At 45.1% G+C, this 26,335-nt stretch overlaps 2 protein-coding genes across 13 annotated transcripts in view; one reads left to right on the forward strand and one right to left on the reverse strand.

Annotated features, from left to right (window-relative positions):
• DCLRE1C (DNA cross-link repair 1C) overlaps positions 1-24,724 on the reverse strand; it is a 70,325-nt gene extending 45,601 nt beyond the window's left edge. For 7 of the 9 annotated variants that reach the window (XM_045464796.1, XM_045464799.1, XM_045464791.1 and 4 more), the window contains exon 1: positions 3,864-3,971. The gene's annotated coding sequence lies outside the window, so the exon portion shown is untranslated. Of the gene's footprint in view, positions 1-3,863; positions 3,972-4,170; positions 4,225-24,607 lie in introns of those variants that run through there. The other 2 variants (XM_045464792.1, XM_045464793.1) reach the window with 2 other exon arrangements.
• MEIG1 (meiosis/spermiogenesis associated 1) lies at positions 4,025-13,638 on the forward strand. Of its 4 annotated transcripts, none has more exons than XM_045464821.1 (5): positions 4,025-4,136; positions 9,147-9,359; positions 9,724-9,890; positions 13,085-13,255; positions 13,484-13,638. In XM_045464821.1, exons 3-4 carry the CDS (start codon positions 9,753-9,755, stop codon positions 13,211-13,213), a joined length of 267 nt encoding a protein of 88 aa, XP_045320777.1. In that variant the 5' UTR covers positions 4,025-4,136; positions 9,147-9,359; positions 9,724-9,752; the 3' UTR covers positions 13,214-13,255; positions 13,484-13,638. The 4 variants fall into 4 exon arrangements, 2 of the variants coding, with proteins under 2 accessions (XP_045320777.1, XP_045320778.1); XM_045464822.1 differs by lacking the exon at positions 4,025-4,136 and adding an exon at positions 4,869-4,918; XR_006709091.1 differs by lacking the exons at positions 9,724-9,890; positions 13,484-13,638 and having other exon boundaries at positions 13,085-13,133.
• Positions 24,725-26,335: the final 1,611 nt, after the last annotated feature.

Here is a 26,335-nt window from a genome sequence, read left to right on the forward strand (position 1 = left end):
ATAAGATGGTTTGTCTTCGAATAAAGGAGGACTAAGCTGTCTACACCTAACACCAAGTTCTGCAGTGAGACTGGTACCTGGAGAATCTGGCGTGTCTACCTCGGCCAGAATTTGGAACTCCTGGCAAGGCAGGCCAAGATAATATTCATATTCTTCTCTATCCACTTATGTATCCTCCCTTCTTTCCATGATGGATACAGTATGAAAGCACAAAGGGAAATAGAGTCAGGATGAAGGGAGAAGATAGGTTAGGAAATAATGAAGATGGGTCAGCACAGCCCACAGACGTGCACACGTGTACTCTTGGGAGAAGTCAGCCAATTATTCGGCTCTTGCAGAGGGAGCCACAATCACTTACTAGGCTGTAATATCCTCAGGTCAAAATAAACAAATTTTCAGAAGAAGCCAAATTTGCTGGATACTGCCTCCCAAGAGAAACGCCTCCTGTAGCTGCTAGTAGAGAAAACTGAAATGCAGTCAACAGCATCAGCTACTGCTCTGTTTCCTCACTCCCCACTTGGGAATCTTTCTGCAATCCCAAGCTCTTTGGACTTCTAAGCCCTGGTTTGTCTCATCTCAAAAGGACTGAAAACAGCTACCAAGTGTATATTAAATACCAAAAAGGGAGTTCTTGAGGTAAGTGTAAGTCTTTGCTGGGAAATCACTAGCAGATATATTTTTCTTATTTTATAAGCTGTTGTCAATATAAATAAACTGGGTTATAAATTCACTATATTCTGTACTATTATTTTAGAAGAAATAGTGTCACACTAGGAAGTATGCCATGAGATATGTTTTTTAAAAAAGTGTATTTATGTGTTAGGGCTGCTATAACAAATTCCACAGACTGGGTGACTTAAACAATGGAAATTTAATTGTCTCATAGTTCTGGAAGCTGGAAGTCTGAGATCATATTGTACTATACCATTTATGTAAAATTATGGAAAATGTGAAGTGATCGAAAGTGACAGAAAGCAACTCAGCAGTTGGTTGGGGGCACAGGAAACAAAAGGTGTATGCATATGTCAAAACTTACCAAATTATATGCTGGTTAGTATGTGCTATTTATTGCATTTCAATCATAGCTCAATGGACTTGTTTTAAAAATGTTTGGAGAATGTATGGGAGAATGTGGACAAAGTGAACAAGATTAGCAAGGATATCCCTTCTCTGGAGGAGTTAGGAAGATACTACATGGCCAACTCACATAGCAAGAAGGTGGCTTTGAAAAATCACAATGTATGTGTATTCTGCATTAGTTGCACATATCTCTCTACCACCAGCTCTTCGTCATTCCTCCTACTCTCAACCCTCTGATCGATTAAAAAGTGTTATTATTCAACTAAGAAAAAAGAAGGAAGGAGAGAAAGAAAGAAAGAAAGAAAGAGGAAAGGAAAGAAAAGAAAGGGAGAGAGAGAGGGTGAGGGAAGAAGGAAGGAAGGAAGGAAGTCCACTGAAAAGTCCTGGAAAATGGTAGGTACTCAATAAATATTAGCTTTTATTATTATCTACTGAGCATCCACTAAGCGCCAGGCATTGTGCTGGAACTGGATGTACATAAAGGAATGAGCCATGGAACAAGAGCTTACAGTCTGGGAGAAGTAGAAACTCATGGAAATAAATGCAAGAGGTTTCACAAGCGCTTTAATGGAAGTGTGCCCAGAATGTGGTGTGGACATCAAGCAGAAGAGCTCAATTATGGAAAGGAATTTGCTACGGAAAAACTTATCAAACAAGGTGACCCTGAGTTCAGCTTCCAGGCCCAAGAACAGCTGAAGTCTGTTCTTCAGCAATGAGCTTTTTATTCAGTCTGGGAATTGCAAATAGTTCCTTTTAACCAAAGCACTAGGGGCAAAAGGGATAAAATAATAGGGACTTAACAGGGGAAGTCAAGGCTAAACTGGGTAAGAAGGGACCAGACCAAACCAAAGAGTGTAATTTGAGTGGCAGCGAGAAGCCTGGGTGGTTTGAAACATGAGAGTGACAGGTGAGATCAGAACAAGTATGGACCCCGAAAGAGCATCACCAACAGTATTTGGGAACCTGTTAGAAATGTAAAATCATGGGGCTCCTGGCTGGCTCAGTTGATCTCAGGGTTGTGAATTCAAGTCCCAGGCTGGGGGTGGAGCCTACTTAAAGTTGTTTTAAAAAATGCAAAATCTTAGGGCACGTGGGTGGCTCAGTTGGTTGGGCGTCCGACTTCGGCTCAGGTCATGACCTCCCGGTCCGTGGGTTTGAGCCCCACATCAGGCTCTGTGCTGACAGCTCAGAGCCTGGAGACTGCTTCGGATTCTGTGTCTCCCTCTCTCTCTGCTGCCCCTCTCCCGCTCAAGTTCTGTCTCTGTCTCTCTCAAAAATAAACATTAAAGAAACTTTAAAAAAATGCAAAATCTCTACTGTAGCCCAGATATGCTGAATTAGAACTCTCCAGCAATCTATTTTAACACACCCTCCAGGGGATTCTGAGTGTGAAAGCAATTTGAGTTAGAAAGAGCACTCAGGCAGTCTGGGGCAGGGCATCTCCATAGGAAGCTGCCACAATACTCCAATGGTGTGGAATCATTTATTCACTCAACAAACAGTCCCCGGCCAGCTACTGTGTGCCAGTGACTATTCCGAACATTAAAGAGACCGCAGTGAGCAAAGCAGAGACAAACCTATGTAGCAATGCAGTATACGTTCGAGTGGAAATCATTATCTATCATCTATATAGTCCCAGGTGCTGTCCTAAATGGTTTATATTTCTTGTGTCATCCTCAAAACTACCCTATCAGACAGGTACAGTTTTGTCTTCACTTTACAGTTAAGGAACCTGAAGTTCAGTCAATTTGGTTAACAAGGTCTCTGTCTTTCTGGAAATCACATTCTTGCAGACGATAAACAATAAAATTAAGAAATAAAGCAATTTAAACAGTATATGAGGTGGTGATAAGTGCTGTGAACAAAAGAAACACTAGAGCATAATAAGGGGTATAGAGAGCATGATGGGAGGAGGGAGCTAGAGAGATGGGGCTGGGAAAACTTCAAGAAGAGGAAGTCAGCCAAGGGGATAAATGGAGCAAGACCATTCCAGGCAGAGGCAAAAGCCACAACTAAGGCCTCAGTGTGGAAGCTAGGCTAGGAACTGCCAGGTCAGCATGGCTGGAGTGGAGTGATCCAGGGCTCCAGAGCAAGGGAAGAGAGAATCTTGTAAGGTTTTGCTGGGTTTTACTTTGCAAGATGGGGAGCCATCGCAGGACACAATCTGAATGATGTTTCAAACGGACTGCACTGATTGTTGCTTTGGGCATAGACGAGGGGAGACAAGAGAGACCTATTGGGGACTATCTCAATAACCAGAGTAGGGGGAAAACGGTGGTGGCTTGGACTCACTGGGAACAGAAAAGCCAACAATGACGGGTAAAGAAGGCAAGGCAAAGAGTGGACTCTAGGACCCATTTACTGAAGGAGGAAGACTGTGGAAGGGGCAGGTTGCGGATGGGTTGCTTAGAGGCGGGGGCGGGGAGGGGGGTCTTGGATAACCAAGTGCATGTTGAATATAGGCTGGGTATACAGGTCTGGAATTCAAAAAGAGATCTGGGCTGAGGAAATAAATTTGGGAGTTATAGGCAAATCGACAGTATTTTAAATAAACGAATAAAGGTAATGATACAGAAAAATCATCTAAGTTACGGGTGTTGTTTTTTGTAGGTTTACTAATTGTCAGGCACCATGCTCTACCCTGTGAATTGGTTAGTTCATTTAATTTCAACAAAATGAAAAGAAGCATGAGACAGACAGGACATATCCACTATCAGGAACCAAAATCGCCAACGGAATTCCGTCTGGGGCTGCAGAGGCAAAGAACACATTCGGCTCCTTACCTCTGCCTGGGATTCAGCCCTTGCAAGCCTCGCACCCTGGGGTCAACCGTGACTCTCCGAACTGGGTCCGCAGCCCAGCCCAGCCCAACCCTCGCACCTGCGCCCAAGGGCCCGCTCGCAGGGGGCGGGGCCGCAGCTCGGCGCTCCGCGTTGCTAGGAGACGCGAGGGTCGCCGAGGCCCCGATAGTTGGCCTCTCGCTGACCAGCCCGCGGATCCTGAGCACCTCCGCGCTCTCCTGAGAGCTCCCGGAAGGGGTGCCTCGGCCTCTCCAGGTCGGTAAGCGAGGGTAACCACGGAGAGCCTTACCCAGCGAGGGGGGTGAGGGGGGTGGGGTGGGTGGACCCGTCCCGAGGGGCCTGAAGGGCCCGCCCCCTCCGCTGCTTCCGTCCCGGCCCCGCCCCGGAAGCCTCGGCTCCGCCCCTTCCGCTCTGGCATGCCCTGTGGTGGCTGAGATTTGTGCTGCTGGCGTTTGTATTCTCCCTTATAGCAATGGTCTTTATTTGATATTTCTTGAGTTTCAGAATCTTATTTTCCAGTAGCTTCCAAGCCGACCCGCGTTTTCTGGGGCTTGAGGGGCTGCTATTCTGGGGTCTCCTTTCAGAGTTGTGCGGACCAGCCATTTGACCTCCTGTTTCCAGAATTCTTTCTCCGTCTCAGCCTTATGTAGCACATTTACCTTACATACAAAATTGGTGATTTCTGGCAGAAGAAAGGTTTGAAAGGCTGGAGAAGGCAGGTCAGCTGGGGTGGGGGGGGGGGGACCCAAAAGGAGTGGCTTTACGCTGAACAAATGCAGATTAGCCCGCCTAGACCATAGACTGCAAAGGCATTTTTGGGAAACCAGTTTTTCCGGCTGACCACCCCCCCCCCCCCCCCCGCCAAAAGTGGAGGGAAGGGAGGCATAACTGACGTCAGAAACCTAAATTCTTTTTAACCTTCTAAATTCTTTTTTATTTTTGAGAGAGAGACAGTGTGAACAGGGGAGAGGCAGAGAGACAAGGAGACAGAATCCGAAGCAGGCTCCACGCTCTGAGTGGTCAGCACAGAGCCCGAGGTAGGGCTTGGGCTCAGGGACCGCAAGATCATGACCTGAGCTAGGGTCAGACACTTAACTGACTGAGCCACCCAGGCGCCCCGTCAGAGACCTTCTAATGAGACCTTTTTAAGGTTCCAGAAACAAGCCTAGGGGTGTTTATTGATTGGTTCCTTTGCCCTATGACGGTGCGTCTAAGAGCAGAAAAAATTAAAGTAGGGAAAGAAATGGAAGATTTGGGATGCTAATGCTCTTGGGGTTTTAATACCGCTAAACAGAAAAAGCACTTTTCAGAGCAAAAAAAAGGAAGTGAAAAGGACTTTTGCTTAGAAGAGAGCTTAAGCCTAAATGTCCATCAACTGGTGAATGGATAAAGAAATTGTGGTTTATATACACAATGGAATACTACGTGGCAATGAGAAAGAATGAAATCTGGCCCTTTGTAGCAACATGGATGGAACTGGAGAGTGTTATGCTAAGTGAAATAAGTCATACAAAGAAAGACAGATACCATATGTTTTCACTCTTATGTGGATCCTGAAAAACTTAACAGGAACCCATGGGGGAGGGGATGGAAAAAAAGAGAGAGAGAGGTTAGAGTGGGAGAGAGCTAAAGCATAAGAGACTCTTAAAAACTGAGAACAAACTGAGGGTTGATGGGGGGTGGGAGGGAGGGGAGGGTGGGTGATGGGTATTAAAGAGGGCATCTTTTGGGATGAGCACTGAGTATTGTATGGAAACGAATTTGACAATAAATTTCATATATTAAAAAAAAATAGAAGAGAGCTTAAGATGGTTGGTACATCAAAGGCTTCTATTAGATTAAAGCCTTAGATCATCCAGGATTTGATATAGCTGATTTTTTTTAAATGCATGTATAAACCTTAATACTGTCTAATAAAATTCAATTTTTACAAAACTAGAAAGTCAGGCATTGCCATTTCCTGTTTCTGTAACTACAACTTAGTATTATGAAGATCAAATCTATTTTATAGTATTTTTTTTTTTTTGCCACAATTCTCCGTGAAGTAAACCTCTAAATTTCAAAGTGTTGAATGTTGCTAGCGGAATTAATATTACCACTGAACTTCCAAGGATTACTGAAATATTTAATCGAAAAATTGTAAGTTGATCTTTCCCAATTTTAGTTTCATTCTGTTTTTTTAATAAGTAGAAAGTAGTAAGAGAGACAAAAAGGTAGAGGAGGGATTTGCACCACCACTAGATAGTATAGTTTCAGGAGCCCCTGGGGTTTCTATTCTGCTGAAAATGCATTTATGTTCCCTTTGGCTACTGTGGGAAAACAAAGTTTTGAAATGCCTAATATGTCTAGAAGATGCATATTTCTACTGGGGTGGGGGGTGGGGGAAGGTTACTTCTCCAGTACAACCAAATGCAGCATATTTTCCCCTCTTCTATTGAAAGCATTTTTCTGTTTACAGTTGACATGATTGCTTTGTTTGAAAGTGACAAAAGATTACATAGATGACATTCAAGAAACTATTTTTTGAATGAATACGAGTACATAAAAGTGTTTTGTAATGTTATCAAAAAGCCAAGCGTAAAGCCAAAATGCCTTGGGGTAAAACAAAGTATGATCGTGCCACAACGTTTAGAAAATGTGCTTCATCTGTAAAAGCAGTAATAATACAGCCACTAAATTCATGTAACAAACATGGCTAATTGTGAAAGTATTTTTTTACGGTGAATTTATATCTTTTCTCCTTTTGTTTCTTCGTGTCATTTTGGTATGAAAAAAAGATTATACGTAGTCATATATATTAATGGATTATCAGGCTGTATCACATCTGTCCAACTCACTGTTGGTCATATCTAGTGTACTGTGCAGCAAAACACAGTGAGCCTCCCATTACCATGAATGGAAACAAAGGGCAAATGTTTCCTTGAAATATGTCACACTGACTGTTTTGTGGGGTATTCCAAATTTTACATAAATTCATACAATAACATAACGAAGTATTGACTTAAAATACATCGTGAACCTAAACCTAATGAATAAAGAAGGGCTAAGTTTTTTAAAAGTCCAGTATGAACAATCCCTTAATTTTCTCTGGTCTGGGCATGTTGGTAATGCACGCTGGGAGAAAACCAAACAAGACTCCTGGTATATCCATTTGGGTGGGTGCTACTTTCATCAGAGTGAACTGTGTAACTCAAAGGACTTCATTTTAATTCCTTTAAATCTGGAACTAAGCCCAGACAACTGTGAGAATTATGGCTTCGGGACAGAATGTAAATGCCATAACTTTTAGAATATTAAGTAAGAATGCAACAAGAATCTACAGGAGGGAGGAAGAAGCATTGGACAAATTGGCTTATTTTTCATAGAAGAATCAGTTGGTACTTGTGTATGATTGATATACAGAGTTCAAACAAATGACTCTTAGCCTCCTAAGAGTCTCCATTAATCTATTTTTATTAAGTAGGAGGAAATTTTTAGGCCACATCTTTCACATTGAGGAAATACTTATCTGAAATTCAGTGATTCCATCAAGTTTACTTCCATTTCCTACGTTCCCCTCCCTGTTGAATCCAGGCTGAGCTAAATTTGTTATACTTGTAAGAACATTTACCATAAGACTCTTTTTCATAAAACTTTTAAAGTCTGTTCTTCCAACTCATGCTTAGGATGATACCGATGTTAAGGATGGACACTTCTAAGTGATGTGATGATTATTTTGACTTTTCTTTTTTTGGACTTTAATGTATTTCTTGACTTTGTCAACACACAGTAGTTCCCCACCCCCTTATTCATGTATCTGGGAGATACATTCCCAGACGCCCCGGTGGATGCCGGAAACCAAAGATAATACCAAACCTTGTATATTCTGTTATTTTCCTGTACATACACATCTGTGATACAGTTCAATTTGTAAACTAGGCACGGTAAGAGATTAATAACAATAATAAAGTCGAACAATTATTACAATATATTTTAAAAAGTTATGTGAGGGACGCCTGGGTGGCTCAGTCGGTTAAGTATCCGACTTCAGCCCAGGTCATGATCTCGCGGTTTGTGAGTTCTAGCCTCACGTCGGGCTCTGTGCTGACAGCTCAGAGCCTGGAGCCTGCTTCAGATTCTGTGTCTCCCTTTCTCTCTGCCCCTGCCCCACTCACACTCTGTCTCTCTCTCTCTCTCAAAAATAAAAATACACATTAAAAAATACTTTTTAAAAAGCATGTGAATGTGGCCTGTCAAAATATATTTTCCTGTACTCTTTTTTGTGATAATGTAAGATAAACTGCCTATATAGTGAGATGAAGCTAGGTGAACGACACAGGCATTGGGATGTAGCGCTAGGCTACCACTGATCTGACATTGCGTCAGAATGAGGACCCTCTGCTTCCAGACCATTTGACTGCAGAGAGCGAAGCCACGGGTAAGGGGGAACCACTGCAGTGGGTATTTGCCATTGCAATTGAAAAAGTTCAAAAAATAAGAATGGCACCTACTTTATGAGGTCCAATCTGAATGTATTTCAGCCAATGGAAATATATTTTAATAGAAGAATGAATTCAAGGAATCCTGGTGGAAATTCTAGGCACTTTATTTCAGTTAACTGATGCATTTTGGTAATAAGATGACACTGGGAAAACAAATGCAAGATTATGTCTTTGAAAGGGCCGCCTGGGTGGCTCAGTCAGTTAAGCGTCTGACTTCAGCTCAGGTCATGATCTCATGGTTCCTGAGTTCAAGACCCACCTCAGGCTTTGTGCCAACAGCTCGGAACCTGGAGCCTGCTTCAGATTCTGTGTGTCCCTCATTCTCTCTGCCCCTCCCCCTCTTATGCTCTGTCTCTCTCTCAAAAATAAATAAACATTTTTAAAAAATTTTAAAGAAGATTATGTCTTGGGGCGCCTGGGTGGCTCAGTTGGTTAAGCATCCAACTTCGGTTCAGGTCATGATCTCACAATTCTTGAGTTCAAGCCCCACAGTTCTTGAGTTCAAGCCTGCTTCAGATTCTGTGTCTCCCTCTCTCTCTGCTCCTCCCTGCTCACTCCCTCTCTCAAAAATAAATAAACTTAAAAAAAAATTAAAAAGAAAAGATTATGTCTTTGAAACACTGACTATAGAAGTTTGGTGAATAGACAATTACGTGCACTAGAGTTGAATGTTTGAACTTCAAAAGCTATTGGTGACTGCTTATTTTGTTGTAAAATCAATGATCTCAGTATCCTAGTCATACAGCTTTCACGGACTTTGTATTCGTCTGTCTCTTCACATCAGGCTGTCGCAGGAGCAGGGGCCCAGTGACCACCTGAGCGAATGGACTAGAGTGACTGGGATGTCTCCAAGTAGTGAAGACATGCAAAAAAGAGGAAACCACTGCTTCCCAGCAAGAAGAGTAAGAAGACAGTAAGAAGATTGATCTTACCTTCCCTTTTCAGGAGAAAGAAAAAGTGGGAGATTCAGTTTCGAATATAATCAAATGGAACAGTGGTGAGATATTTTGACAACCTACTGAGTAGTTAAAAATGAGAGTGTGACTTCAGAAATGTTGTAAACTATTGCCTAGAACACCTGAATTAGTATAGAGCCTTTAGGACATCACACTCTGAATGCAGTTTTATTTGATGAAGAAACAAAAGCAGTTCTCTATGTATCTTTCAGGGTTTATTTTATTTCCAGAGTAGAGCATGAATCCTTCTCAATCTTAGAATTGAATGCTTAGAATTTAATATACCTAGTGGGATTCTCCACTTTCCAATTTTTTTAAAAAAAATTCTACTTTTGTTCATTCTTAAAGGGACTTTCAAAGTTGTCACGGTTATGCTCTGTTAATGTTGTTTTAACCATCTTTCAGAAATAATTGCTAATAAGACTTCTATAGCCATGGCTAGTTCTGACGCGAAACCAAAATCAGTAAGTCGTGCCAAAAAGTGGTCAGAAGAGATAGAAAATCTGTACAGGTTTCAACAAGCAGGATATCGCGATGAAACTGAATATAAACAAGTGAAACAAGTTTCTATGGTAAGATTTCTAGCTAAACCTGAATTCTAAGTATTTAGTGAAAAGTATTAAAATCAAACAAAGAACCAGAGAATAACTAAAAGGGAGGCCTACTCCAATTCTCTCATTTTACTGATGAGGAGATTGAGGCCCAGAGGAGTGATTTTCAGGCAGACTGGAGGCAGAGGTGGTCCCTCAGCATGGGAACATTAAGAACTTTCTACCTCTTATTGAGCAACCATGCTCCGCTAAATGAATCATTCCTGTAATCCACAAAACTAGCGTCTTTTCCCCTTACTCAGTTAATTCTATTACCAGATATTCAGTTTGTTGTGTAATTATTATTTGTTTCAGGGGTTTTTGTTTTGTTTTGTTTTGTTTTTTTTGTTTTTTTTTTTTTTTACCACGAGTTATGAAGAGGCTAGATTCTGTTTATTATGGAGATTATAGGTGACAAAAAAACTATTTGACTCCTGACTTTGGTTGTCCATCACATTCCCACCTCAATAATGTTGTGATTGAGATAAAATCAGATTTAAGAGAACATGAAGAACATCCTTGAAGGGGAAGTCCCACAAAGTGAGAGGGGGATGTGTGATGCAGGGAAGAACACACCTATTCACTGTGTGACTTGCCAATTTTGAAGAGGTCTTGCATTTCACTTTAGTATATATTTATTGCATACAAACTGTCGGGAAGGAGAACATTTCACCCGGATCCTCTTTGTTCTTTTCGCTGGTCTAATCATCAAATTGACACAAGACAGATTAACAGGAGAAAAAATAAATTTCATCTAATTTCATACATATGAGGGCCCCAGAGATACGAGACCCAAAAAGTGACCAAAGCAGGCTGTTTATATACCTTTTAAGACAAAGAATTGATAAATACGCGGAGAACTAACAAGACAAAGTAGCGGGCTTGAGTACTGATTAGTGGGGAAACTAAGCCGAATTTGTTTACATTGCCCTGTTGGCCCTGAATTCTCTGTCTGTGGGGATAAGGAGGCCTGTCTACCTTCGGGTGCAGGGAGGGTAGCTTTCACACGGGAGATTTATTTCCTGCTTTCAGAGGGACAGAGAGGAGACGCAGAGTGTCCTTCGTGCACCGGTTGTGACTTTAACTCAAAACAACCAGATGCCAAAGTGGCATGTTCTGGCGGGGCATGTCACTACCACGTGCACATTTCTGTGCCAGCTGCTTTAGGAAACAACAGTAGAAGTGAGTACCCGACCTTAAGAAATGGAGTCGGCTAGTAGGAAGAGAACCAGATTTGGAATCTTTCTGTCCAGGGTCTGCGTCCGGGCTCTATGTCTCATAAGCTGGGTAATCCTGAACAAGGTTCTCAACTTGGCTGAGCTCAACAGTAGAATGGTGACGGCAGTGCCCTCTTTAGAAAACAGTCGCAGGTATTAAATGAAATCATGTGTTTGAAGTGCCTGACATTGTAGGGCTTAATAATTTGTTGAGTGAATGAATGCTAAGTGTTTAATGAATTATGGCTTTTATTATTCTTATGATCTTGGAGTCGAAGATTAAAAATGATAAGAACAGTCAAACTTTATGCAAGTCAAAATATGCATACCTTTAAAAAGGAAGCACAAGAATTTCGAGGAAGACAAAATCGCTTCCTTTGGGGGACAATCCTCCAAAATGGTTCCATGTCCCTAGAGACATTTGCAGAAGACCTTGAAGGTCGGACAGGATGGTAACTGAAGGCTTGCCTCAATTGGCATGTCTATACCAGCATACGGAGGTCTGAAGAATTTGAGCAGAGTTCTCTTTCCTCACCCGAAGCACATGTCCTTGTGGGACACATACACTATTAGGGCTTATTGACCTCCCTAGCTAGTCCTGAGAACCATGCCACTCTGTTGTAGTCACAAAAGTGAAGCTTTCCTAGGCTGAATGGGAATCATCAAGGCCAAGAAGAAAAAATTATAAAATACCAAAGGAGTGTTTAAAATGACTAGAGGTTGATGAGAACCAGCATAGCTGTTTGGAGGCTCATCCCATATACAGTGGCTATCTCTTAACTGAATGAGATGGTTTTGGGGGACCCAGTAAGTGAAACATAACCTGCTCCTGGCCCCAAGAGGAAGAGAGTTATAATGACGTCTTGAGAACACCCTCCTTTCTCTGCTGGGGACAATGGAGGCTATGAAAAACAAGCTTTACCTAGTAATAGGAAGCATTGATTTTTTTTCCTATACTGTATGTCAGAAAGTCCGCCAAGGTTTATCAGCTATGCTGCTACCTATTTTTGCTAATTCTTAAATAAATGAGACAACAGAAGAAAATGAAAATGCACAACTAGAAAATAAAGGCAGGCATTCCTTTGTATTCATGATGTTTTCCTATTCCAATGGGAACATGTGACTTATGGGTGGGGCCAATGAGAAGTGATGAGCTGCCTGTAGAGATGGCGGTGAAGAAGAGGGTTTGATAATCTAAACCACAACGCCTGAATAATCAGGTTTTGACAATGATAGAGTAGATCTTACAGAATCCAGAAGAAACATACAAACAATGACCGCAATGCACTGACCCGATTGAGAAAGCAGAACATGAATTTGGAGAGGAAGCGGAGAAAGATGTCCCAATTAGGTCAAGCCAAATGATAAAGTAAGCAAGCCAATATGGCATCTGAGAAAGAATAGGGGGGAGGGGCGGTAAGAAAGGTGAAAATCAAAATCATGACCTCAAATTTCTATTAAAAAATGGGTTTCAAGCTGAACTTGTGAGGTGGACGTGAGGAATGCATATGCACCCTGCGTTACCAAGAATCTGGCTGCTTCCATTCGACATCGCTGTGCTGTCAATGTCCAGCACCAGAGTGGAGCCTGAGCCTAATTTCCTCCTCAGGCATTACTTTTAGAAGTCAGGACGTAGTAATGTCCGACATAACTTGTAAACCTAAGAAAAATAAAGTTTAGAGTATTTTGAATGTTTCTTCTTGGCCACTGAGTAGAAATTGAAATCTAGAAATTGGGATCTAGAGAGAAGCACCCAATTAGTTGTTTTGCAGTAAAGGGATGCAACTTATGATGTGTCCGAGGTGTGTATAATACTGTCTTGAGAAATCACGTAGTTTTAGATTTAACTTTATGCTTTAACTCTTGGAGGTGAAGTATACTGCTAACTATTTGACAGTAAAATACTTATCAAAATAAAGCCAGCGTCACAGTGTTTGTCTTCTGGTTTCTGTTGTGCAGGTAGATCGCTGGCCAGAGACCGGATACGTGAAGAAACTTCAGAGAAGGGACAATACTTTCTATTACTACAACAAACAGAGGGAATGCGATGACAAGGAAGTCCACAAAGTAAAAATTTATGCTTACTAGCCTTTGTTCTCTGTGTTACTCGTCCCTACTTTTTAAGAATTCGTTGTTCCGGGGCGCCTGGGTGGCGCCGTCGGTTAAGCGTCCGACTTCAGCCAGGTCACGATCTCGCGGTCCGTGAGTTCGAGCCCCGCGTCGGGCTCTGGGCTGACGGCTCAGAGCCTGGAGCCTGTTTCCGATTCTGTGTCTCCCTCTCTCTCTGCCCCTCCCCCGTTCATGCTCTGTCTCTCTCTGTCCCAAAAATAAATAAACGTTGAAAAAAAAAAAAAAAAGAATTCGTTGTTCCGTTCTCCATCATGTAAATGTCATTTCACAAAATAATTCAAAATGCAGACTTCAGTCGAGTGTTTTGAAACACAAAAGCCATGAAACCTGGTATCAATCATCCTGTTGTATTCCAAAATATAATTGCAGGAACATTAAAATTGTGCCTGTCATGGTCCTGTTCTTCCAACTATATTAACTGAGGAAGAGTCACCATTATGCACAGAAAAAGCCAGCCCCATTCGAAAACCACTCCAGTGCCTCCGCTAATATGTTAATGTACTCCACACCCCCCACCCCCACCCCCTGGCCTTACCACTTGCCAAGACCACTCCTTTGAATTGTCGGATCTGCGTCTTGTGGCCTGAGGGCTTTCTCTCCTCTCTGGAGTCCTTTGCATCTTGCTGAGTAGACTGGAAATGCCCTGGGAGCAGCCCTCAACCAATGACTGATGGGGAGGCGGTGCATAAGAGCCCCAGCCACCTGGTACCTCAGAGGAACCCATCTGAGCGGTGTGTTTTACACCAGCACCCAGCCTCCCAGCAGGGCAAAGCTTCGGTGGCAGGCAGCAATGTCTGACTGTCTCACATAGTCTATTGGCTGTTTCCCTTCCTTCCTGCTCCCCACACTGCCTGCCAGGGGTTCCTTTCCTCCTGAATCAGCTCCTTGTACCTGCAGCCTCGTCCTAGGGTCGGCTTCTGGGTTCCCAATCTAGACATCTTCTGTTTGTTTGGGGTTTTTTTTTAATTTTTAATTTAAATTCTAATTAGTTAACGTACGGTGCAATACTGGTATCAGAAGTAGAATGCAGTGATTCATCGCTGACAGACAACAGTCAGTGCTCATCATGACAAGTGTCCTCCTAAATGACCATCATGCATCTAGCCCGGTCCCCATCTCCCTCCCTCCATCAGTCCTCAGTTTGCTCTCTATTGTGAAGAGTCTCTTATGGTTTGTTTCCCTCTCTCTTTTTTCCTTTTTTCCTTTTTCCCACATGTTCATCTGTTTTGTTTCTTAAGTTCCACATGTAAGTGAAATCATATGGTATGTGTCTTTCTCTACTTCACTTAGCGTAATACACGCTAGCTCCATCCCCATCACTGCAAATGGCAAGATTTCAGTTTTTTTAGAAAGCGAGAGAGGGCGTAAGCAGAGGAGAGAGGCAGAGTGGGGAGAGGGAGGGAGGGAGGGAGAGAGAGAGAGAGAGAGAGAGAGAGAGAGAGAATCTTAAGCAGGCTCCGTGCTCAGTGAAGGATCCAATGTGGGGCTCGATCTCATGACTGTGAGATCATGACCCAAGCCAAAATCGAGAGTCAAACACTTAAACACTTAACTGACTGAGCTACCCAGGCGCCCCTTGATTTCTTTTTGGTGGCTGAGTAATATTCCATTGTGTGTGTGTGTGTGTGTGTGTGTGTGTGTGTGTATACATATATATGTATAAAATATATATACATTATATATATGTAATTTTTTTAAGATACAGAAGCCCAGAGGGGCCATGTGATTTCCTCCAGTGTGCTTAATTTAATTTTTTTTGATGTTTATTTATTTTTGAAAGACAGAGGATAAGCATGGGAGGGGCAGAGAGAGAGAGGGAGACACAGAATCCAAAGCAGGCTCCAGGCTCTAAGCTGTCTGCACAGAGCCCAACTTGGGGCTTGAACCCATGAACCATGAGATCATGACCTGAGCCGAAGTGGGACACTTAACCAGCTGAGCCCCCCAGGCACCCCTCACCCTCTGAGGGGTGAGCTCTCTGAGAGTAAGGCTTTGCTTTCTCCCCTGCTGGATTCCAGAGTACAGAATACGGGGTCTGACAGGCTCCATACAGACTGTTCTCAAATGAGGGAACTGACTGCCGGCTCCACACACATCCTCCTCCCTGCTTCAGGCCCCCACTTCTCTGTCTGGCACCCCCTGACTGTCCCCATCAGCTTGCAGAAGAGGGGCTGGGACCCCTCCATGACTTGGCCCCCTAAACAGGCTCTCGGCAAGGAGAGCGGTCGTCAGGAGCCACCTGCCACGTCCTGCAGCACGTCAGATGCCCATTGGTGCCTCCTCCCCGCAAGTCCTGGGGACCCTCAGGCCCCCTTGTCACGGGGAAGAGTTTAGAGCCGGCAGGAGAAGCGTCTCCTACCCTTCCCAGATCAGGGGATTTCTCCTGCCTCCAGCTCCTACGTTTCGCTTTGAATTGCCTCCCTCTGGTCTGGGTTTTGTCCTACTGTCTTGACCCCAGATCCTTTCCTCTCTGCAGGGATGACTCTTTTGGATGGTGTGTCGGGCTCTTTAATTCAGAGCGTCTTTTCCCCCAGAGATACTGTTCCTCCCATTGCCCCATGGCCCGTGCGCAGCCTGCAGACTGAGGTCGCCCGAATTCCCAAGCATTGGCAGCTTCCAGGAGACCATGACCGAGCGCAGGCTTGCTCCTTGAGGGCGAGACTGGATACCAAGCCCACGGCGCGTAACGTGGGGGTGCTGCTAAAGAGACGGGAAACACTGGTAGACCCTTGTGATGGCTAATTTTATGTGTCAACTTGCCTGGGCCACGAGATGCCCAGATATTTGGTCAAACATTATTTGGGGCATGTCTGGGAGGGTGTTTTTGGATGAGACTAACATTTGAAATGGTAGAATGAGTCAAGTAGATCACTCTCCCGAATGTGGGTGGGCCTCATCCAATCAGTTGAAGGTCTAAAAAGAACAAAAAGGCACTCCCTCCCCTTTCCCTGTAAGGGGAAACTCTTGTTTCACTAGGCACATGGGTCTTTGTCTTTGAGTTGGAACCACACCATAGGCTCTCCTGGGTGTTCAGATTGCCAACTGCTAATCTTGGCACCTGCCAGCCACCATAAACACCCGACCAATTCCTTATAGGAAATTCCTTATATCTCCCATTGATTGTATCTCTGGAGAACCCTGCCTAATACGACCTTGCCGCCCAGAACCCACAATCCAGTTCAGAAGGTAACAAATACACGATGAAGTGAGTCACAGCCCAGCAGCACATTATTTGATACCAAAACATGGATAGAAAAAAGATGAATTCCATAGACTGGTGACATTAGGGGAAGCTTTTGGGAAGTTTGGGTATGACTCTTGAAGGACAAATCTGAGCAGAACAGAGCCTAGTCACAGGTACAGAGTTTCCCGGGCCTCACCAAGAAAGCCTCACAATGGGTTGGGTGGCACCTTGGAGGGAAGCAATAATGGCTTTTTGATGTTTGTGTCCAGTGCCCAGCACAATGCCTGACACAGGGTAAGTGCTCACTAAATGTTTGCTGAATGAATCAAGGAACGAAGATATTGGGACAGCTGCCATATTGAGAGCTGCCACGGATAAATTTAGACTGACAAAAGACTGTAAAGGGACGTCGAAGAGGGTACTTATCTATAGGAAAACGTGCAATCAGATTGCACAGCAGTGGTAGCAGTGGTATATATATATACCCCATAGCTTTATCAAGGGCACGAGAACAATTTTAAAGACAAACAGAAAGGATCTTGGAGCATCTTCCTATGGTTTAGTTATAGAAAAGCCTCCTCATGATAATCTTACTTGAAGAGGAATCAAGAACAAGGCTGCGTTCTTTTGCTTTGGGATGAGTGGCTCTTCAGAGACGTGTCAATACATCACGTTACCTCAAGTGTGTTTCCTCTTCCCTGTGGGGGACGCACATCTGAGTGCCTGAGGGGCAATTTGGATCCTGTTATCTTCCTTGCTCCCTCCAGTCCTACTGACTGTCCCTGAAGAGGACATCTCCCCAAGCCTTCCACAGCCTCCGTCCTCCCTGCCGCCACGATCCGCCTGGCTGCGTCTCCTCCCTTCCAGAGGACTACAAGAGTGTCTACTCTGGTTGGCCAACCTCCACTCCACTCAGCCAGAGTGCAAAACTGAAACGTGACTCGTTTACAAGACTCTTCAGAAGTTCCCTATCATTCTCAAGATGAGGCTCAATGGCCACCGGATGTCTCCCATGGCCCTTCATGACCTTGTCACTGTTTATTCCCTGGGCCTCTTCTTGGAGAAGCTCCCACCTCCACACCTGACTAACCTTTTTGCACATTCTTACGGCACCCAACTTTCTCTCACCAACCAGCTTTCTCCCCGCCTGCCTGCCACTTCCCCCACCAGCCACTCCAAAGCTTGTCCTGGCTGGCTCTCTCTCTCTCCTTACTTTGCTGACTGTAGCCTCCCTTCAGGAGAAGCCCGTCCTCGCTTTCTTCACTCCCCTGAATCCGAGTTAGGCGCCCTTCCCTGACATGTTCTTACAGCATTTTTATTTAGGCACTCATCATGCTCTATCGTACAAGTCTGTTTTCTTATCCAGCCTGCCCACCCCCTTCCCGTGCATGACTGTGAACTCATGGAGGCAGAAACCTACAAGGGTCTGTCTTGGCATCTCTTAGCACTGTAGTTCTAGAATGAATGGATGGATGGACAAATGGATGAATAATAACTTCTACTAATGACTAACAAAATAGAATTCTATTATTAGAACTTTAACAGAGCCCTATGATATAAAGGTAGGAATCATTTATTACCAGAATAAACTGGGAAATACTGGGTACATGTCTTTTTCTTTTTTTCATTTGGAAGCAATACATGTTTACTGAAGAACATTTAGGAAATTACCTTGAGTAGGGAAATCAAAAGTCACCTGTGGCTCTATATTTACACACAAAATATAACTTTGGTGTTTCTCTTTCTATCAATATTTTAGGCTCAGAAATTCTCACAGTAACCCAAGATGGCCCAGAGAGATGTAGGTCACAGGGCTAAATCTTAGAGCCAGGATAAGGACCCAGGCATCTTGCTTCAAAGCCCTCCCTTACACCATTTTGTCCCTCTTAAGCTATAGCTACCTAGACTCACGGCTTTGAAAGAAAACATACTTTAATTTGCTATATTTATTTTGCTATGTTATGTCTTGCACAGAACAATTTTTAGTGGTTTACCTAAGTTCCTCTCACTTTTGCACATTATCTGTAACAATGATGAAAACTGTTTACCCTAATGAAAACCACCGAGAAGGCCATCTGGTTACCTATTTCTGGCTACCGCCCAGCATGTTCAGGCTACGGCCTCATTGCCCTGAAGGTGATGGGCAGTTTGCAAATGTCCTCACAGGAGACCTGAACACGGCAATCCATTCAAGACGAAAATCACCTCACAGAGAATTCTGTAACTTGCTTGATGCATTAGATTTCTCACTAGTATCATTTCTGGCACAAGAAGTGACTTCTGAACTGGTTTTCAGATGTGAAAGTCAACATGTTCTTAAATTCAGAGAAGTGAATTCAGAGAAGTAAATCTAGCCCTAGATTTCTCTTTCTCATGAAAAACAACTTCCTTCATTCCGATACCCAACGAGGAAGGAATGTATTGAACTCACTTAGCAATTTCACTGCCTGTGGATTTTATGTTGAGCAGGAATAATGGCTAGAAATCACTGTTTCTCCCATTTTTATGTTTTATGAATTAGGATTTCTAGACATATGTCATCAAGAGAATGGGTGACAGTAAAGGTCAAATCCTTTTATGACTTAAAATCTAGGCATGTGAGCATGATGGACTCCTTTCTTTACCATTATTAGTATGCATATAGTAAGAGATAGGGTTGGAGAAGAGGAGGAAGAAGAAAAGGTGGGGGAGGAGGGGGAGGAAAAGGGAGGGGGAGGGGAAGATAGGAAAGGAGACAGAGACACAGGTGGGATGGGACTCTAGAAAACGCTGCTGGGGATGGGAGTCTGCTGGCTGTTGAAGCGCATGAATGGCTTCTCCCTCTTAGGTCGTTGATCGGAGGCAGATAGACACTTTGGTCCTGGTGAGTGTAGACCTTTTATAACCCAAGGAAGGATGCCTCTCCTAATAATCCTTAGCATGTAAAACTGCTAGTAGACAAAGAAGTAGAGAAATTTCTGTAGGTTCCAAGGCACCTCCTAGGAAGAAAGGGAAGACTCTATCCTTTTTGAAGTTCAACATGATTAGAACTTCTCTGGTGGGTAAGAATGGACACCAAGGAACCTGAAAAGGGAATACAGTGATGGGGGACGGGGGAATCTAATGGTGTACTGGATGGGGGAACTGGAGTCTAATGGTGGCGAAGCAAGACTAGCCCATGGTGGAATGTGCGGAGGCAGGACGGAGCTCGTGGCCCTGCCATCTCGGTCCGGCTGGTGTGCTCCATGAAGGACTAATAAGTTACCGCCTTGGGAGCCCACACTGGGCACCACTGCGGCCTTTGCTGAAATCACGGGGTGTCTCAGACCGCAGGGTCAGTTTTCCAAAGTGAAGCACTGAGAGTTGAAAAGTAAGGGTCGTTCATTGAACTTGCTAGAAGGAAGCATCAGGTAGAAGCTAGGAGAGAATGTAGTGTGGGACGGCTCTTCTGGGAGCATGGAGAAGAAAAATGAGGAAAGAAAGCCACAGAGCAAGGACAGTATAGTCTGCTGCAATGGTGGCGCTCCAAATCCCGGGAATGGTGCCAACACCGCCACCTTCCGTGTCCCAGGTCTTCCGGGTCAAAAGCATCTCGTGCTTTCTTTTTGCCATACTGCGTTGGGACCCCAGGAGGGAGTAGAGAGGCAGAACTGACCTCATGGTGGGGAAGGGGGCACAGGTTCGGAGCACACCATCTTCCGACTCGGAAAGCCACGAAATCAAAGGGTATTCAAACTAAAACAAGCCTCAGAGGACCTGTGGCCCCACGGCCGAAGAAATCCAGGCCCACAGAGATGTGAGGCGCGCCCAAGGCCTCACCGTGGCCGAGGTGCTAGGCTTAGCCCAGACCCCTTCTGCGCACCACTACGCTGCCTGTAACAAGTCGGCTGAGAAAGACGTGCAGAGGAAGCTCTCAACAGCCAGAGGCTGAGAACTGTACGTTCAAGTCGTGCTACTGTCTTTATGCTTAATTATGGGGCCAGCTATTTCCTGGGCTGTCAAACCCCCAAAGAATAACTGACAGCAAGAGCTATACATGACGAGCCGTCAGTGTAACAGTTTGGGCAGGGCATATACACCGGCTGAACTGATACCCTGAAGGCCTCTTAGACAATACTCAACCCATTTCCCCCGAGCCGTCTACAGGCCAGGGTGCGTCTCAGCAGGGCAGAGGGATGGTATGGGAAATCCTACACCCTATCCTCTCCTTGGCCCAGATTCTCTACATCAGGGTGGGAGGGGGCATTAAACCTCAACCTTGTCGTAAGCACTGTTCTCTGCTCTGCGGGAGCAACTCCGGCCAAGCGCGAGACTTCCAAGTGCTGTCTGCTGTACCAACAAGGCAACGAGCTAATGTCCAGGAACACGGCCAGGATGGACCAGGAGAGGCTTTGCCCAACCCTTGGGAGTGGGAGACATGGGGAACTTGAGTGGTGCTGTGGAGATGTCAGGAGAGAGGGTGGGATGTGAGAGAAGTCTCTGGAAGGGTAGACAGAGGGAGCGATGGACCCAATCATTCCCGGCGTCTGTAGCGTTACTGCCTAAGTCTTGCAAAAACCGTCAGCCTCTTGATTGAGGAATAACAGCTCGCAGAAAAGCCGGAGTTTTAAAATCGCCCTAGAAAGGTGCACTTGGAGGTGACTTTTGCGACACCCATCTGACGCCCTCCTATTGCACTTATGTTTGCATCTGGTGTCCAGTGAAGGGGTTCAGGACAGCCCCCCACCAAACGTGCCACTTTGGCATGTAGATTACTTTGAGCCGAAGGCGCTTGAGATGCTATGGACTCATGAGTAACTTCTGTCCCTCCCTTAACCACACACAAGAATCTAAATTGGGGGTCTTTCCCAGAATCAGGGTTAGTAACAGACACAAATCTTATCTGGGTGACCCATCTGTATGGCAGGGCAAACATCGAATTAGCAAACATCTGCTCTTGTCGCCCTGGGAAGCGCATTCGTTTCCTCTGAGGTCCAGACCCCTGCCCCCTTCTCCTTAGCTCAGAGGGACACAGACACCTCATTTTCCCCGTCTTTGCAATTTCTGTTGTCTGTGCAAATTCCCTGTATGTACACCTATTAAATTTGATTTTCTCCTGTTAATGTGTCACAGGTCAATTTGATTCTTAGTCCTGTTGGAAGGACCTTTGAGGAGACAGAAATCCTTTCTCCCCGACACCGGCACGTGGGACACAGGCTGACCCTCCTACTGTCCTGGCCTCCGCATCCAAGCCCCCTTTGCAGCTTCTCTTTCCCTGCCTGCCACTTAAATACTAGTGATCCCTGCGCTCTGTCCAGTCTGCGTTCTGCTCCCCTTGAACCTGAAACCCACTCTCAGCAAGCCCGTGGGTAGGCTTAGGGGAGATGGTCTACAACCCCCATTAAAACAGCACTGGGTCCCCCTCTCGTGTTTTCTGTTTCAGGGGAGGCCACCACCATGCACCCAGCTGCCCGAGCTGGAAAGCTGGGGGTCATCCTGATTCCTCCCCCCACACTCCCCACATCCGGTAAACGGCCAACCTTAGCCTGTGACACAGTGGAGGGACGCACGGGGGCCTGAGAGCACAGCTTCTGGAGCCACACTGCGTGGGTCCACTCCCTACCCGTGTGTATCTTTTTTGTCACATTTAATCTCTCTGTACCTCATATCTTCAGCTCCAAAATGCAGATAATAATGGCAATATTTTCCTCACTTTTGTGAATAGGGCCCACGTGACTGAAAATGTGAAGACCTGATACATATTTAGGTCAAAGCCTGGCCCTTAGTCAGGGCTCTGTGTCTGCTGATGTCACCATCCTTCCTCTCCTGGATCAGCCTCCTAGCTGTCTCCCTCTCGTCCCCTGGGCCACCATTCTGAAAGGCAGTTCTGGTCCTCACACCTCTCGATGGATTCTCGTCATTCTTAAGATCAAGTCCAAAGTGCTTCCAATCACTTGCTGACAAGGTCGCTTTCGCCCTGTCTTCTACTCATTTCTTTGCTCTTTCCCCCAGCACCTGCTGGCCACGCTCTGCCCTCCAGCCAAATACATCCTTTTCGTTTCCTCTCTGACCACACGCTGCCTCTCCGCTGGGCTGTGGCGCTCGCTGTTCTCTCTGCCTATTCTCCGGCCACTGCTTTCTCCATGCCCTTCTTTGTTGTCGCCTGCCCGGGGCTGAGACAGACAAACTGAAGGGACCCAGGGCGGTGGCGGGAGGGGAGGGGGGATGGGTTAGTGTGCTCCTTTTCCTGCTTCCGTTCTTGCCCGGACCTGACCCCCACTTTATTTGCCTTATAGCGCAAATAGCGTATGTCCTCCTGACAATGGAATACAAGGAATGAATGATTTCTCTCGATTACTCTAGAACAGGTAACAGCGAAGGACGGACCAGGTGAGAATGCCCAGAGAAAGCCATCACATGCATCTCCTGCACTAGATATCTCAACGCCAAGACCCCCTGGCTCCAAGGAAGAACGCCTGGACCCTGGTCTTTGTTCGAACCGGTTCCTGGATGCCTGAGGGGACACATGCACCAGACCGGCAGCCTCAGTAAAAACTCCAGGCCCTGAGCAAAGAGGAGACTCCCTCCTTTCCTGTGTCTCCCAGACACTCTGTCCGCACCTGCTCTCTCCCTGTGTCTTCAGTGAACTCTGCTTTCACCTCCTGCTGGCTCGTGTTTGATTTCTACCCCACCCTCCAGGCCGGTGCTGCGGGAACACCCCCCCCCACCCCCCCACCCCGAGTCCTCAGACCCCACCTGCCAGCAACATTTGTATTTTCTTGCTGCGTGACTGATCATTCTTCTCTTCCAACGTGTTTGACTTATGGGGTGTTTCTATTCTTTTAAGGACGTGCCTTACAAATTAAAACATGCATACTTATTAAGTCTAAATGTAACGAAACCTCAAAGATAAATAATAAAAGGACCTTCCTTTACTTGCTCCTGACTTACACAGTATGTTTATCTGGCATTTTACTTCCATATATATTTTAAGGCCCACTAGACATCACAATTCCTAAGTCTTGCGGTCGCTGTTCATTGACATTTGCCAACATATTTGCCACTGTCTTCGTCAGCCTTTCTTGTATCTCAAATCCTCCACCTGGGATCATTTACCTTCTGCCCAAAGGATTTCCTTTACAATTTCCTCTGGGGGCGCCTGGGTGGCTCAGTTGGTTAAGTGTCAGACTTCGGCTCCGGTCACGATCTCACAGTGTGCGAGTTTAAGCCCGTGTCAGGCTCTGTGCTGACAGCTCGGCGCCTGGAGGCTTCTCCCGATTCTGTCTCCCTCTCTCTCTGCCCCTCCCCCGCTCGCATTCTGTCTCTGTCTCTCTCAAAAATAAATAAACATTAAAAAAACACTTTTTTTAATTTCATCTAATGAGGGGTGCCTGGGTGGCTTCATCAGTTAAGCATCCAACTTCAGCTCAGGTCATGGTGCCACGGTTTGTGGGTTTGAGCCCCGCATTGGGCTCTGTGCTGACAGCTCAGGGCCTGGAACCTGCTTTGGACTCTGTCTCCCTTTCTCTGTGCCCTTCCCCTCCCCCCGCCCCTGCTCACACTGTCTCTCTTTCAAAACTAAATAAACATTTAAAAAAAAATTTTTAATTGCATCTAATGAGTGTCTTCCTGGTGATAAACTTACTTTTAACGTATCTGAAAATGTCTTTATTTTTTACCCTGTTTCTTACAAGCTGCCTTGAGGGGTGCCTGGCTGGCTCAGTGGAGCATGTGACTCTTGATCTTGGGGCTGTGAGTTCGAGCCCCACGTTGGGCCTATAGCTTACTCAAAAACTAAAACTAAAACTAAAAAAAAGAAAAAGAAAAAACAGTTGCCTTGTGAATTCTAACGTGGTACTTTTTCTTTTGGCGCTTTAGGAGATCCTTACGCCCCCTCCAGCTTTCTGTGAGTCTGACTGCTGTTCCTTCCAAGACAAGCCGACCTCCTCACCCTGCTGGCTGCTCTTAATATTTGTCCCTCATCTTTACTGCTTTGCAATTTCATTATAATGCATCTATATGCAGATTTCTTTTTAATTTATTCTGCTTGGAATGTGCACTCATGTCATTCATCAGTTCTGAAAAAATCCAAACCATTACCTCTTGAATATTGCCTCTACCAGATTCCCTCTCTTTTCCCCTCTGGGACTCCAATCAAGTAGATGCTTCTGGTAGTTTTCTCTTGGGGTCAGAGTCACTACCATTCTTACCTGGAGATAATGTCGAGAAATGCCCCCAGGACCTCGATCATGGGCCTCAGGAAATGTCTGTTGAGCACCCTCGAACACTGGGTAAATGTTTAATCTTTCCAAGTATCCTGAATCACAAGCTGTGTGGGGTCAAAAGACATGTCATCAGAAAGAAGGGTTTTACCCACTTCAATGAGAAAGAGCTGAAGGAATTTAGCCTAATTTTACTGAGGCTTTGTAACGTTCCCTGACTGCCGATTTCCCTTGCTAGAAGGAGCCACCTTGGCCTGCGTTTCCTACCATTACCTAAGATGGAAGTACTTGCACACACAGTCAGTGAAATCCTAGTGAGTCCTCCAGGAGGTTTCTCTGAGGGTGGTTTCTACGACAGCTCTGGACCATTTGACTGAGCCTCAGCGAGACAGATGGCTTCCCCACCCCTCGGTGAACTTCCTTCCTCGGTTCAAGCTTTCTGTCCCTTTGGTGGCACCACACTCTGGCTCCCAAAGACATTTCTTCTCGTTCTTTTGTTTTCTTAATCATTATTTGAGAGAGAGAGAGAGAGAGAGAGAGAGCGCGTGCACTCACAAGCAGGGGAGAGGAGCAAAGGGAGAGAGAGAGAATCTCAAGCAGGCTCCAGGCTCAGCAAGGAGCCCTGATCATAGCACACGTGGGGCTGGATCCCACAACCCCAGGATCACGACCTGAGGTGAAATCAAGAGTTGGACACTCAACGGACTGAGCCACCCAGACGCCCCTCCCAGGGACATTTCTGAGATTTACAGCTGAGTAAACCGTGGCCCTGACACGATTACTTCTTGGGATTTGAGGAGCTCCTGGAAGAGAACTGGATAAAGGCCTTTACAAATGACAGATCTTTTGGTGTCTGGGAGGTATTATTTCCTCTCTTTTCGGAACATTTGCAACTTACAAGATTGGAAAGTTGGCACTGTAGTGAGGCCTTTCTTAGACTTCCTACTTCTTCCTTAAGATTTAAGAGAGAACAACTCTATAAATACTTAGAAAACCAAGATATTTCTGTTTTAAAAACAAATACCCATTTTTTTACCCCAATTCTCTAGTGGGTATTGAGTGTTCTCTGCTTGGTTTGCCAGCAGGGTTGTTTAGTTGCTAGAGTTTAGATATGTTGCATCTTTGTCTTTCTGTAAATTAGCTGGAGGTCTGGTTAATGCAAGGGCTTAGTGGTTATCAAATATGAACTGTGGCATATTTGAATAAGAATCCTTATTCTTGGATTACCTCAGTTCTGTTGCTTTAATCCTTTTTCTTTCTCCTCTTCCGCTTATTTTTCTTTTAAACAGGGTGTGGAGGAGTAAATACAGTCAACAGATTTAAAAAGAAATCTGGTCACCCTTGGGGCACAAAGCTGACCCCCATGGAGGTACTAATTCGGCTTGGCCAACAGGTGGCTGAGACAAGCAATTCTGTAGCATCTCTTCACAGCACGGAGAGGAGAGAGAAAACTGGGATGGTCACCACTCCACGTACAACCTGGTTCTTCCTCCAACCCAGGTGCTCCAACACTCTGCCTTTGTAAGGTCGTCTTGTTAGGCTGAAAGGGACTTCTCACACAAGTCCCATTTGGTGGCCATTGCCCCAAGTTCAAGGTATTACAAATGGCACTGACTACTCACTATGTAAAATGATATGGACCTTGGTGGTGACTTAAACACAAAAGTCTAAATCCAGGATTTGGCTAAAGCATTTGTGTGGATTAGGAGAGGTGGA

The sequence above is a fragment of the Leopardus geoffroyi genome, chromosome B4 (genome assembly GCF_018350155.1).
Source record: "Leopardus geoffroyi isolate Oge1 chromosome B4, O.geoffroyi_Oge1_pat1.0, whole genome shotgun sequence".
Classification (NCBI taxonomy): domain Eukaryota; kingdom Metazoa; phylum Chordata; class Mammalia; order Carnivora; family Felidae; genus Leopardus; species Leopardus geoffroyi.